This window comes from Octopus bimaculoides, chromosome 19 (assembly GCF_046866305.1).
Source record: "Octopus bimaculoides isolate indiv1 chromosome 19, ASM4686630v1, whole genome shotgun sequence".
Taxonomy (NCBI): domain Eukaryota; kingdom Metazoa; phylum Mollusca; class Cephalopoda; order Octopoda; family Octopodidae; genus Octopus; species Octopus bimaculoides.
Window position 1 is genome coordinate 33140389 of NC_142946.1, and position 15915 is coordinate 33156303.

The 15915-nt window shown below is 36.8% G+C and overlaps 1 protein-coding gene across 1 annotated transcript in view; it reads left to right on the forward strand.

Annotated features, from left to right (window-relative positions):
- LOC106876507 (disks large homolog 1) overlaps nucleotides 1–15915 on the forward strand; it is a 750485-nt gene that overhangs the window by 689405 nt on the left and 45165 nt on the right. Inside the window, exon 14 of the mRNA XM_089366712.1 lies at nucleotides 2267–2369. Coding sequence (XP_089222838.1) covers nucleotides 2267–2369 — 103 coding nt within the window. The remainder of the gene's footprint in view (nucleotides 1–2266; nucleotides 2370–15915) is intronic.

A 15915-nucleotide genomic window follows, 5' to 3' on the forward strand; every position in this document is an offset into this window, starting at 1 on the left:
TGTCAATATTTCACTTACACTAGTCAGGTATGTAATATTATTCTCTCTCACACACACATGTATATTCATACAAATGTAAGATAAACTTAAAAGTATGTAATTTAAGTCAAAATTAATTTTATCCTCCCCATGAAAAGTCTAAACTGTGGTTAAACCATGTTTTTTTTGTTTTTTTATATATCTCCATGACCAGAAACAGCCATATTTCTAAGTTTCAGTGTTTTTATTGCTTCATCAGTCAATTGTAATTGCTTTCCAATTAAAAAATTGACAATGCCAAGTAATACAATTATTATATGCTAAAATACAAGTAACAATGATTAGGTGGACTGTCATTGAATGTTAGATTACTTTTAACATTACCGCTACCACCACATCCAATCTGTACCACTACCACAGCACAAAGATAAAGCTTTTTAAACTTATTCTTACAATGACAACTTTATTTCATTATTTCTTGCTTTTCTGATTTCTTTGAACATTTGTTTCTTTTCTTTTTCTGTCTGTGATCTCTTGGCTATTCACTTAATTCTTCCTCCCCCCACCAATGCTGAGTTAGATACTTGTGTGTGCGTGCGTGCATGTACATAACTAGGTTTGTTGATTATAATCATAGTAGTATTTAATTGTGTGTACTCGCTGCAGACCAAAACCATCAGAAATAGGTTGTCAACCCCATATCCGTTCAAGCTGAACTAACCACAAATGTGTGAAGGTGTGTAGGTTGTTGATGTGTTTGTAGTTTTAAGGTGAGGTTTATGTATCCGTTTGTGTTAGGGTCAGTCTGTATTCGTTCTCAAAGGGACACAGCAGCCAAGGCAGAAGATGAGGCAGTGTTCTTTTTGATAGTAAGAAACGGAAAAACTGAGAGATGGGGAAAACTGTGTGCAGCTTACTACTGACTTGAAGTGGTCCCCTACTGATGATGTGTTGTTGTTTAGGCTGAAGTCAGATAAATGTTCAGTGTAGTGATCCACTAACCTATGGTTATATTTTGTTTTGATTTTTCCAAAACTATGTGACCACAGAATTGACACCTGCACCTCAAACATACATAAAATAATGAAGAATTAGAGTGTGTGATAAGTGAACATGGAGGATTATTAGAATGTGGTTAAGAGTACCTGTGATAAAATATATTTAACATTTTGAAGTCTAATATAATGTTGGCCAACTATGAGACAAATACCAAAGAAAATGCTTCTTTATGTAAAGTAAAAATGGCTCAAATGAAACACAGCATTCCAACCTGTAAAAACTATCAAAATTAAGAACATGTTACTTACAATTGGCCAGAAATGATGTTAAGGACAGTGATATGCAGGAACAGAAAGTCTATTTTGAGCTGATCCCATTGTTTAACTCTTTTAGCATTTAATCCAGCCATATCCAGCTCAAATATTCTACCTGTTTTATGTTAAAACTGACCAGATCCAACCTCTTGTACATATTCTACAATGTCATTCTAAAAATATACAAACATGCCATTGAAATCTCAAAGCTATGAGATAATGCATGAACGATTCAAAGTATGTGAATAAATAAGCATTACATTTGACAAAGAAATCTAAATGCTAAAGGGTTAATGTTTTTATAATAAACTATGAAAGTCTGTTTCATTGGATAGAAATAGTCAATTTGCAAAACTCAGCTGGCTAGTGGGTCTTATTCTGAGTCCTTTTGAAATCATCAGAAAACCAGTGTGTGTGGGTGTGGATGCACACACCTTTCTCTCATAGCCATTGTCATCATAATTCAGTGATGACAGACTTGGGAATATTTCATCCTCCTCTCTCCACTACTGCTTGATTCACGAGGGACACTTAACATGCTAGAATTAGCAGCCATATCACATTCCACTGACATAATTATGTTTCTTTAAATGTGCAATTTTGTACTTAATTCCAGTGTAGGTTCGATTGCTGATTTTATATTGTTTGTAGATAGTATTTTATTACATTTGTTTGTGACAATTGACTCTTCTCACTTGTAATGCTTTCTTCATAATGTGGGAGAATGAACCCCCCCCCCCTCCATTCACCTTCTCAAACTTTTCTTCTGTTAAAGGTAATCCTCTAAGAGGATTAAGACATGATTGTATCCAAAGACCTGGTTTTCAGCAGTATCACAGTGATGATAATAACAGCAACACTTCATATCACTGTACTAACTTTTGTGTTCACTAAACCTGCAATTATTTGAGATGTGTTTATTGTAATGTTCACTGTTTATTCATGTCGACTCATTCTTTCCATTGATTTTGCAGAATACAATCGGTTTGAAACAAAAATTCAAGATTTACGGGAACAAATCATGAACACAAGTACTGGCAGTTTACGAACAACACAGAAACGAACTCTTTATGTCAGGTAAGGAAAGAAGAATGGTCTGGAGTCAGTTTGATTGTTTGGGAGTCACACTGGGACAAGACATTTTTTTTTAAAATTCATTTTGTAAAAAGTGAAAGAACCTCTGCAACTGGTAGATAATGAAAACAACAAAAAAAAACTTTAATTCCTTCATAACAGCAATAGGTATCAGCACAATATACAGGGTGGCCCAAAAGTAAGTTTACAGTTATTCAACTATCTCTTTCACATTCATATATTAATAGTTTAGATCTTAATTATAAAAAAATATGAAACCATTATTCCATGCTAATTTAGTTAATTGTAAGAGAGAAATTTAAATGTAATTAAATGTTTTAAAAGAAATTAAGTGCCTACGTGATAACTGTAAACCTACTTTTGGGCTGGCTGCTCTGTATAGTTATTCCAAGACTGAAGACTTGATCTAAATATTCATAACAGAGTGGACCCTGCTATCTATCTATTTGATTGTCTGACTTTCTAAGACCAAATGATGTCCAGATCCTCCATAGCAATCTTCATATCCTCAACTTGATATCCATTGTCTTCCATGAGTTAATCAGTATATGATCTTCGTGGTCTGCCAATACCTGTACGTCCATTTTTGGGTTTCCAGAGAAGGAGATCACTGGATATTTCCTCCTTGCTTCTCCAGTAGTGTGCTGCATACTGTGTTTTTCTTTCTCTAATTACTGAGGTGATGGTGTCAAACCAGGCAACAGATTAAGTTTACCAGTCTTTCAAGTTCATACATTATGTCATCTACATCATCTTTTAAACATCCATTTTCTATGCTGGCATAGGTTGGACAATTTGACCAGAGCTGACAAGTAGGAGAGCTGCACCAGGTTCCAGTCTGATTTGGCTTGGTTTCTACAGCTGGATGTTCTTCCTAATGCCAGTCACTTTACAGTGTGTGCTGGGTGCTTTTAACATGGCCACTGAAAACTGATACTTCGAGTGATTATAAATGAAGAGTAAGGACTTAGAAAGTATCTCCTTGGATGTCAGTGCTTACCATCGGACATGGTGCTAAAAGGAGAGATCACGTCATGGTTACCAAAATCACTTGGCACTGCTAAAGAGATGATAAAATTAGAAAATCAATAGGTCCCACCATGGACAAAATCAAGGTTAGGGTATGTTTGATTAAATGAATGAGATAGGTTTTGTGATCTTAACAGTATAGCTATAGACTTAGAGTATGCATCTTATATATACAGGGGTTGGACAAAATAATGGAAACACCTTAAAATTTCAAACAAATGTATTTTAATATGAAGTAGGACCGCCTTTGGCAGTAATTACAGCTTGAATTCTATGAGGGATGGACCCGTACAAAGTTTGAATTGTTTCCAAAGGAATTATTGTCCATTCTTCAGCTAAAACAGTCTCCAGTTCTTGTAGTGATGATGGTAGAGGATATCGACTCCTTACTTGTTTTTCTGAAATGCACCATAAATCGTCGTCGTTTAACGTCCGCTTTCCATGCTAGCATGGATTGGACGATTTGACTGAGGACTGGTGAAACCAGATGACTACACCAGGCTCCAATCTGATTTGGCAGAGTTTCTACAGCTGGATGCCCTTCCTAACGCCAACCACTCAGAGAGTGTAGTGGGTGCTTTTACCCACACAAAGGCCAGTCAGGCGGTACTGGCAACGGCCATGCTCATCTCGCTCGAGAAACCTCGTTCAACAATATTGAGATCTGGGGACTGTGGTGGCCAGATAAGTTGTTCAACTTCACTAGAATGTTCCTCATGCCATTCAGTAACAACTTTAGCTGTGTGAATTGGTGCATTATCATCCTGAAAGATTGCGTTTCCCTCTGGAAACAGTTCCGCAACCATAGGATGAATTTGATCAGATAAAATGCTTAAATAGTCTTGACTATTAATTCTGCCATGAATGGAAACCATTGGGCCGACGGATTTCCAAGATATTGCCCCCCCCCTTCTATGTTTAACAGTTGGAAGAAGGCAGTCTAGGTCAAATGCTTCTTTTGGCTGTCTCCACACGTATACTCGGCTGGTGGTCGGAAATAAGGTAATGGACGACTCATCCGAGAAAATAACATTCTTCCACTCAGGGACCAATTCTGTGGGTTTTTACTCCACTCTAAACGCTTCACAACGTTTGTTTTTGAAAGTAGTGGTTTTCTGTTTGCACACACGCACAACACATTGTGTCACACAAATCCTACCTAAGGAATATGTTAAGGATATACATGTCTGTGGAATGCTCTGCCACTTACACATTAATTCAGTATTAGGTTATTCCACAACCACTCTCTCTTTTTCTCTCTCCCCATATATATATATATATATACACATAGTAATTCCCCGACTATTGCGGGCGTTACATTCCAAAAACTTCCGCGATAGATGAAAATTCACAGAGTAGAAACAATACTGTACTGTATATTTTTCTTTATAATTTGTATATACTTATTTTATTACAAATGCAAAACACCACCACAGAGGAATCGACATAAGCTTAAATAATAAACAATGGTATGGTGAGGGATTATTGTATAGAAATCACAGAAATCACACATCAAAATCTTATGCTTCAAGTTGAACCTAACCTTACTGTAAAATCTGTTGGTTAAAAGGAACATATTCAAGAGTAGATTCTTGAGTTGTCTCTCACAAATCTTCAAGCGTATAGTTTTTTCGGTTTTTTTGTTTACTTTTTTTTAAACTTGTTACAAAACCTTGTTCAGAGCAATTGACCAGAAATTGATTCACCTTTTTAAGGTAGAGATGGCCTTCCCCCCCCCCCCCCCCCCACACTAAAAGGATGCATTCCTGCTTTTATCTTTCTCCCAAACCCCACCAAAAAAGAAGTAACACACCATTATTGATTATCTGTTTGAGAAGTTACGAAATACAAATTGTGTCATCAACGCTGATTATTAAGCAAACTAAAGGCTTTTAATTTGTTTTGGTGGGTGAGATCAATATTATTTTGATATTAAATCTTAACTTTGTGTAGGATAACACCACTGCATGGGACTCTGCATCAGTGAGTCAGTCCTTAAATGCACAATACCATAAGAATCATACTAAATTTTATTTACATTCATTTCAAAGGAAGTGAACCACTCTAATGCAAGGGAGGAAACTCTAATCTCTTCTGTCCTTCATTTTTGTTTTTATACCCTTTTTTCTTTTTAGCTAAGATGCCTTATGGTATTTGTTCCATCTCTCACAGTCCAAGCTCAAATCTCACCACTTAGCCTCTCATCTTTTCGAGGTTAATAAAAATGTACCAATCTTTGGACGCTGGATTGTTACATTTGGATCTGTTAGTGTGCTGGGCACAGTGCTTTGCAGTATCTACTCTGGTCCTTGGTGTCCTGATAGTAATGTCTGTGCTGACTTGTGCACAGCTGTATTGGCCCAAGTCAGTGACCTTTTCCTTGGATAACATCAGCAGCATGGAGTCAGGTGACTGGTATACATGGGAAACTGCCAGTTTCCTTCTTCTTCAAAAAATATCCATACCTGCACGTGCTGATGAATGATCAACTTTGACTTTGACCTCCTGGATTGCACAGACAAAGAGATCCATCAAATCCCAAATCATCACATGACAGCTGGCTTTTATTGCTTTTAGCTGCTTTACTGGTGATGTTGGAGATGTTAAAGATAGCTGGAGTTTTACAGTAACACTTTACATTGCAAGTCTTGTGAAAGCTGGCTGAAGACCACCTCTTTTTTGTAGGAACTTACTAACACATTTCTCTACTCCTTCCATTCTTCTTAATGAGATCTTGTGCATTTGGAGTGACTATAAAAGCTTGCCACCAAAATCCATGGCAATACTCCATGAATGCATATAGATACATCATCATCACATCCATTTTCCATGCTAGCTTGGGCTACACAAAATTTGCCGGGGCAGGTTTCTATGGCTGGTGAGTTCAACTTATTACCGAGACTCTGACTAGTTTTCAAAGTAAGATATTTTCATTTCACTGGCCCCTAACATTACAAACCAAGGGATCACTGAAACTGCAGGAATTTTATTTACTGGAGAGTCTAAACAATGTCCTTAGCTTTATCTTTTTCTTTTTTTCCCATCTTTTTACTTGTTTCACTTATTAGATGGCAGCCGTGCTGCGGCACCACTTTGAAGAATTTTTAGTTGAATGAATTGATCCCAGTACTTATATTTTAAAGCCTGGTTCTTATTCTATTGCTCTCTTTTGCCGACCTACTCGATTACAGGGATGTAAACACACCAACACCACTTGCCAAGCAGTGGTGGGGGACAAAGGTATGCGCGCGCGCACGCACACACACACACACACACAATACGCTTCTTTCAGTTTCTGTCTTCCAAATCCACTCTCAAGGCTTTGGTTGGCTTGTGGCTATAGTAGAAGACACTTGCCCAAGGTGCGAGGCAGCGGGACTGAACCCGAAACAATGTGTCTGGTCAATTTGTGTTAATGAGGACACAAGGAAATAACATTCCTAAACACAAACACGCACACTTATATTAACTCACATGACATGTATGTATGTATATATATATATATATATATATATATATATATATATATATATATATATATATATATATATATGAAAGGTTTTCTCTGTTTCATTCTAACCACTTCTACTTTTAAACCATTGTTCTGTTCTAGGTACCATGTAGTAGGACTGAACTTGAAGCCATGTACTTGTGAAATGCACTTCATGACCTGTCATGCCATTGTACATGTATAGTGAAGGCATGTGGTTTAGTGGTTAGGGTAATCAGCTTATAATCGTAAGGTCATAAGTTCAATTCCCAACGGCACATTGTGTCCTTGAGCAAGATGCTTAATTTCACATTGCTCTAGTTCACTCAGCTCGCAAAAAATGAATTGTACCTGTATTTCAAAGGGTTGACCTTGTCATATTCTATGTGTCATGCTGAATCTCCCCAAGAACTATGTTAAGGGTATGCATGTCTGTGGAGTGCTCAGCCACTTGCACATTAATTTCACGAACAGGCTGTTCCGTTGATCAGATCAATTGGAACTCACATCATCGTAAACTGACAAAGCGCCAGTTTTTGTACATATATAGGGTTATGTATAACTATGTATACAAATGTATGTGTGTAAGATTATGTCAATAATATATGAAGTTGAGTATTACATTGAATGTGAATGACAAGTTTGTGAGATTGAAAGGCGGAGGCATATAAACATAAAATGTATCTGTTTAATAAGTGTGAGCACAAAGTGGGGAAACATGAGTCATTAAAGAAAGCAAGATGTCTATTAATAATATTATTGCTGTAAAATTGATAATAGTTTGTCTGTGAAAAAGAAAGGGTGTACAGAAAAGGGGAAGTGAAAGGATGAAGAGATGGATTACAGGACTGTCATTCTATCAAATAAACTTTAACAGATACTAATAACACCCTTCTCCTCATCCTTTTAAAATCTAATTGAAACTCACAAAAGCGCATGCCAACAAAACAAGACAACCGCAAGATACTCACTGCCTCAATCAGCCACCATTTCCATCTGCTGCTTGCTATCACTTAGAAATATATTTTTATCTTATTTGTTTACTTGCATGTCAAACAAGTGTGAGTGTAGCGCATTAAGTGGGAGGAGGCTTTATATTTCAGTGATGACTCAACTTTTCATTACTGCATCAGTTTGGAGAAGGGGTGGAATCAAACCCCTATCTCATTGATTCCAAAGTCAATACACAACTAGTTTAGGTTTTTCTACTAATGAATTTACACTTCATCATCTCCTTGCTAACCCCTTTGTCTATACAGTGGAGAGGTGGACAGGTAGGGGATATGTCAGCACCTAGCTTCAACAAGTTGGAAACATAGCCCTTAACTTTTATTCTCTATTTCTTCTTTCCTCTCCCCTCCCTATGTTCAACTACTTGTTATCACTTATTCAACAATCTTGAATCAATGTAACAACTCCCACATATTCACCCAACAACCACCTCCATCACGTTCAATGGCCAACACAACCACTATCACAGAAATCAAGTTTTTGTCTCTCTTCTCTTTATTTTGCTATTTCGTTCATAAAGAATACTTCTACCGCAATATTGTATTTGTAGTCATTATGAGGCTGTGATTGGTAGACTCAGAAGATTGCCAAACAAAGTGTGGTATTTAGTTGTGGTTCCTGTAGATTTTTGTCAAATAAAAGAGCTGTCAAGTATTAGGGTTGATGTAATTGGTTAATCCCCCTTACCCCCAAAATTGGTGACCTTGTGCTAAAAATTGTAACAAAGGCAGTAAGCTGGCAGAATTGTTAGCATTTAAGGCAAAAATACCTAGCAGCATTTTTTCCAGCTCTCTATGTTCTAAGTTCAAATACAGCTGAGGCTAACTTTGCCTTTCATACTGAAGTAAAGGGCTTGTTAAGCAACGGAATCAATGTAATCAACTAAACCCCTCCCCTTAAAATTGATGGCTTTGTGCCAAAATTTGAAAGGAATCATTAATTTTGCTGAATTAGCCGAATCAGTTGAACAGTGGACAAAATACATTACAGTAGTTGGTTACAGCCATTTACATTCTGAATTCAAATCACATTTAGGTTGATAAAAATAAAGTACCAGTCATCCACTAATTTGATATGATTATTTCCTCCCACTAAAATTTCTGACTCTGGGCTGAAGATATCAAATTACTTCCTAACCTCAAAGATTGCTGGCAGCCTTGTGTCTAAATTAGAATCAGTGTCAGATGAAATGCTTAGCAACTCTTCTTCCAACTCTTTATATTTTGAGTTCAAATACTGCCACAGTCAACTTTCCTTTCATCTTTTTAGGATTTATAAATATAATACCACCTGAGCACTGGGGTTGATGTAATCAACTTAGCCCTACCTCTAAAATTGCTGGCCTTGTGCTGAAATTTGAAATAAGTATTGGTAAGCTAGCAAAATCGTTAGCATGCCAGACATGACACTTAGGAGCATTTCATCCATCTGTACATTCTGTAATCAACTATACCTGTCCCCTAAAATTTTAGGCTGTATGCTTATAGTATAAAGGATTATCATTGTTGTTGGGTCAGCAAAATGGCAAAATCAGTTGAGCATCAGAAGAAATGCTTTGCAGGAATTTTTGCTGCTCTTTATAGTCTAGGTTCAAACCTGCAGAAGTCAACTTTGCCTTTCATCATTTCTGGGTCAATCAAGTATTGGTCAGGTACTTGGGTCAATGGTATCGGCTAACTTTCTCTCCTTAAATTGTTGGCCTTGTGCCTTTATTGTTATTATTATTGCTGTTCTGTGTAGATGCCATACTGCCTATTCAATAGATAATATTTTTCTGTCTGCTTCTGGCTAATATAGAAACTATCATCATCATCACTAACGTCACTTCTCAGCACCACCACCATTTTCACCATCACCTATACTTTCTCCCCCCCCCCCACTCCCACCATCATATTCACTGTATTAACATTAACTTTTTTTTCACTGAAATCCCTTCACTTGTTATTATCATCAAAAATGACATTTCATTTTTTTTTTTTTTTTTTTTTTTTTCAAAATCTTTCCCTTAAAGTTTTCACTTGAGTGTTGAACTAAAGACGCACACACATTGGTGCCTCCTCTCTATCTCTCTCTTTACCTACATATCTGTCACAGCCGAGATGTAAAGCTGTCATGCAAGTTTCTATCCTCCTTCTGATTATCTTCACTTCTTTTCTTTTTAAAAAGAAGAAAGAATAAAAATAACTTTTCTTTTTTAAAATAAGTTATTTTGCTTGCACTTAAAAATATTATTATTGCGGTTATTATTATTTTTTTTATCATCATTATTATTGCATCATACGTACATTGACTGTTAACAATGTAGCAAGTCAATCTCCTTGTTCTGGCTGTGTGTAAAGGGGTGGGGCAGAGTGACATGGAGACAGAGAGATTGAAATAATAATGTACAAGATGGGTGGTGGTAGTAAAGTGTATATTTCACCCTACCTTCCCGTCATCTCTTTTCTCTTTCCATCTCCTACACGCGCACACTAACCCTGCCCTGCCCCCATCAGCATCTTCAAATAAGTATGTATTGATTTAACATGAAGAATTTAGTGATTTCCTAACAAATTTTCAGGAAATTTTCTTTGAATAGTGTCAAAAGGAGAGAGTGAATAGATTAAATTAGTAATAATAACAATAATAATAATAATAATAATAAGAGCACTCAGAGAGTGCAAACCTCCGCCAAGGTAACACCAACGTCCTCTCAATGATTAGCCAGAGATGATTTTTAAAATGAGAATATCTGGAATAAACTTACCTGCTCTCACAAACGAGAATACTAAAAACGAACCCAACTGCTCTCAAAAATTAAGTAAAAAAAAAAAAGCAAAAATAATCCAGAATCGTTGTCCAATACCCGATCGATCCCAATGGTAGTCATGGAATGTGAAGTTGGGTGTGTAGGCTGTGTGTGTGTTGTTTTGCAGTGGGAACTGGAACAGTTTTCTCTATGAAGGCCTTTTTAGTCTATCCACTGATATAGTGTCTTTACAACCATTAAGGTTTATAGTGAAAAATTTATCTGTGCATGAAAGAAAATGGAAAGGACCTACATATGGTGCTGTTAATGGAGGTTTGACAACATTGTTGCGCAAAAAAAATGTGAGTCCAAGAAGCAAAGCTTCCTTCAAGGCAGAGCTAGAAATGCAGTTGTCAAGTAGGTAAGAGGTTTTAAACAGGAGATATATATTCAAAATTGATAACACTAAAAATTGTTGAGGATAAATTAAATTTATTGTTGTTACTGAATATGTTAGTGTTATTTAATTTCTGAATGGTTTTGCTGCCGTTTGTTTATGTAGGTATATAAATTGTCAGAGATGATAATGCAGTCCTTCCTGACAGAGGAGGATCTTGGTCCAGGACCAGTTGAGGAATCCCACTGTCCAAGGTCAACCTTGAAAACCAGGGGCAAATAACCTCTCCAACTGTCTACAGGGCTTATAAAGTGATCGTATGCACTCTTGCCATTTTTGTTACTCACACCTCACTTTCAGTAATTTTATTGGTGCATAGCACCTTCTTCACTTCATCCTCGTTTATAAGTGAAACTTCAAAAAGTCAATAAGAGCTTTACCAAAGAGTTGCCCTCAGGCATTACATTCTTGTTCATCACACAACTGCTTTCATTATGGCCACCAGACAGAAGAAAACTACTATCTCTACTCAATTTATCTCTTTAGCATTCAAATTATTCTCTCAAATGTAATGCTTATTTATTCATATTGTTTTGAATTAATGATGCATTACCTCATAGCTTTCAGATTTCAATGATGTGATTGCTTATTTTTAGAATGACATTGTAGGATCAGGTGAGAGGCCAGATTTGGCTGGTTTGAACATAAAATGGGTATAATACTTAGAGGCCTGACATAGCCAGTTTAAATACTAAAGGGCTAAAGGAAGGCAGCAAAGCAATCATAGCCATAAACTCAAAGGAGTATCAGGTCTGACCGTCTGACATAACTCCACAATTCAGCATTGCTTGGATACTTAACATGTACAAAAAGGTTCCATTGTTACGTGTAAATCTTATACAGGCCCAGAAAAACTCGCCAAAAAGAAGTTGGTTCATTCCTTATACAGTGACAAAAAAAAATTTAAATAGTTTTGAAGCAAACACATCCCAGTTTGAACAACAAAAAATTTGAAAAATTTTACTGAGTCACAATGGAGCTTGCCCTTCCCATTGATACCAGTAATAATAGTAACTGTTTCTAGTGGGAACTAGATAACTACATTGACTCCAGTATGTGACTGATACTTTATCAATGCTGGAGTCATGAAAAGCAAAGCTGACTTTAACAGAACTTGAACCCAGAACATAAAGAGCTCGAAGAAACGCGGTTCTGTTTGATTTCTTTTATAGCTCCATTTCCAGATTCTTCTCCATGTCGATACAGAATGTTTATTTATAAAATTATTCTATTTATTTATAAAATCTACTTCCACCACCTCAACACTGCTTACCATCACAAAGACCCAACAATTTTATTCTACAACAACAACACTACCACCCTCTGGTCAATACATCATTCCTCGTCCATACCTTGACAGACATCTCTTCTATAAACATTGGTTGACATCATTAACGTCCTACTGGTCTTTCAGCTCAATCCTGCTCCAAGAATTAATTCAATGATATCAGTTTCTCTTAGACACTCAGTTATTCATTTCATTCTCTCTCCCTCTCTCTTTTTCTCTCCCTCTCTCTTTTTCTCCCCCTCTCTCTCATGCAATAGAAATATGTTCCATCACAAAATGATGCAAGATTGTTAGAAAAGACAGAGAAAGCAGAGGAGATAAAAAAAATAAAAAAATTTAAAAACTCAATCAAATGAAATTGTGGAGTATTTGTTTTGTTAGTTTTTAATATTTTCTCCACAGCACTCTGGAAATAAATCACATGCCAGGAAGCTGTGTAAATTCATGTGGAAGCTAAAATATAATGGCACCAATAATAAGTAGAATGGTCGATAATCAATAGCAATGCTGTTGTATTAACAGTTGAGGAAACCATTCAAATTTCAGGGTTGGTCCAGCACCACTGGATTTGAGACAAAAGACATGGATGCCCATTGAAATAACTGCCATTTAATTAAATGATGGACTGAAGAATTTTACGGTTTTACTGTCAACTGGTTACTATATTCAATGTTCTCCTTCTCCCTTCTCCTTATTATTATCATCATCACCATCATTATTATTTCTACTAATACAGCTACTATAATCACCACTACTTCTACTACAGCTATTGTTACCACTACAACTATTATTATCACTAGAACTTCTGGCACCACTACTACAACAATTATTATTATCATCATCACCAACATTACTACTATTATTAACAATATCAACATAGAACCAGTGAGGGAGCTGCTATACAGTAGCTCAAATCTGCTAAAAATAGCAGTCAAATCTTCCTCATAACATGCTCCACCATCTTATATAAAGCAACAATGATAAGATGGTCATGATTATTAGAATGTCTTTCATTATAGTTCTGCTGGATCAGAGCTCTCCTGGGACTAAACAGCATATTAATCATAATGCTTTCTAACGCAACTACAAGGCCAAATGGAATGCAGTTGATTGTATCTCTCCCTTTGATGACTTATTTCATCAACCTTGGAAGGATGAAAGATAAAAGTCAATGCAACTTATTTGCCAAATGGACCTTTATATAAATTTAACTTCTAGGTACCTAGCTTTACGTACATGCTTCTCTCAACCCAAATCATTAACAGCTGTGACATTAACTTGTGTTTAGTGAGCCTCTTCATCTTCATGGGTGAAGAGGGTGCTAGTGTCTGAGGTGGCTGTTCAGGCCAAGGGCAGTATAGAAGAACTAGAAGCATTTATCAGAGGGTAGGGTTGGCAGAGAATGAGGAAGTGCAAGTCACTCTTTACGTCTTCGATGTTTGTTATTTTCCATCAGGTCTGTTCCCTTGGCAATGACATGTCACCACCTTGAGCTGTCATTAGCAATTGTTTCCCATGTACTGGGGTTGATGGAGCAGCAGAAGAGAGTGGCCTTGAGCTGATCTCAGAAACGGAATTTGGGAGCTTCGCATGGTGTGATGCATAGGCCAACTCTACAAAGCGGAGTTGACAGGGAAGGTGCAATTTTGGCATACATATGATGTGTCTCAACCAGTAAACAATACAAACAAGTAACAATCCCTCACACTTAGCCAACTACTAGCTGCCCCCAAAGAACACTTCTTTTGTACAACCAGAAAAATTGTTTCTATCACTCTTTCCTATTCCTATCCACTCAAACCTATAGTGTTTTACTTTCTTCTCTATTTCTCATGTTTCCTTACAAACTCACGCCACACTTAATTTCCTAATACATAGCTCCAACTCCCAGATGAACCTATCCCTGTTCCCTAATCATTTTTCTTTCTTTCTCATCCTAATATTCCTTTTCTAGCATCCCTACTTCCTCTTTCTCACTCTCCTATCTTCTCACACTTAATTGTAGACTTTCTCCCTTCCTTCCTAGGTTCTCTCTCTCTCTCTCTCTCTCTCTCTCTCTCCTTCCCTCCCTCATTCTCCTTCTCTTCTATCTGCTGCCCACACGTGACCCTTGACTGATTTTCTATTTTCTGCCCTTTCACCACTCGACACCTAACATGCTGGTCAACTTTTTCTCCTCTCTTACTAATTCTGTTTTTATATCCATTTGAGGATTTCTTCCAGGCGTTAATCCATCATTCTCGTGTTTGGCCTGAAAGGCTTTATTTATTGTCTTCATCTATTGTTTCAAATTACATTTGTTTACTTTCATACATCCACCCTGTATTGTTTTGTTTGCTCGAGCCCTAATTCTACGCAAATCTGTGGGTGCCGCCGATATACGAAGTTCCCAGTCTTATCGTTAAAGGCACGAAACTGGGTATTAGTATTTTTGGTCAATAACTGAGGAAGGTTAGGGTCCTTGTGTCTGTCACACATGTACATTTTGTAGTATTTAATGCATTCTTCATTTATGTGTGTGTGTGTGTGTGTGTGTGTGCAAGCGTAGCTGTGTGGCACCTTGTGCAGGTGTCTTCTACTATAGCCTCAAGCTAACCAAAGCCTTGTGAGCGGATTTGGTAGACAGAAACTGTAAGAAGCCCATTGTATATATGTATGTCCTTCCAATAATGTTTGACAACTGGTGTTGATCTGTTTACGTCCTCATAACATTAGTGTTTCAGCAAAAGAGACCAATACAATAAGTGCCAGACTTGACAAAATTAAGTACTGGGGGTGTTTCGTTCAACTAAAAATTCTTCAAGGCAGTGCCCCCAGATGGCCACTGTCTTTTAACAGCAAGTAAACCAAAACTTCAAAGTCACTAACACCTATTTCTTAGTGAAATAGATGAATTATAATACTCTACTGAAAAGTACTGTGTGTGTGTGTGCATATGCATGCATGGCTGTGTGGTTAAAAAGCTTGCTTATCAACCAAGTGGTCTCCAGTCCCACTAGGACACCTTGGGCAGCTGTCTTCTACTATAGCCTGAGTCAACCAAAGCCCCCAAAGTCTTGTGAACAGATATGGTAGATGGAAACCAAAAGAATACTTGTAGTACCCCAGCATAGCCACTGCCTTTGGGCTGAAACATATAAAAGAATGGCCACAGCTCATGTGCTGAAACTGGATAAAATATATATATATATATATATATATATACATACATACATACATACATACATATACATATATATATATATATACATACATATATACATACATACATACATACATACATACATACATACACTGTGTGTGTGTGTGTGTGTGTGTGTGTGTCCAACCCATGCCATCATGGAAAATGTTCATTAAATGATGACATACATATATATATATATATATATATGTATAAATTTTGTTGTGTTTGTGTGTGCATGTACATATGTATGTTGTTAAGATGTCATACAAACTATGTTTAGTTGTTCCCGGTCTTCCATGTAAAATATTACCTTACTTGCAAACAGGTAAATGTTGGCAGCA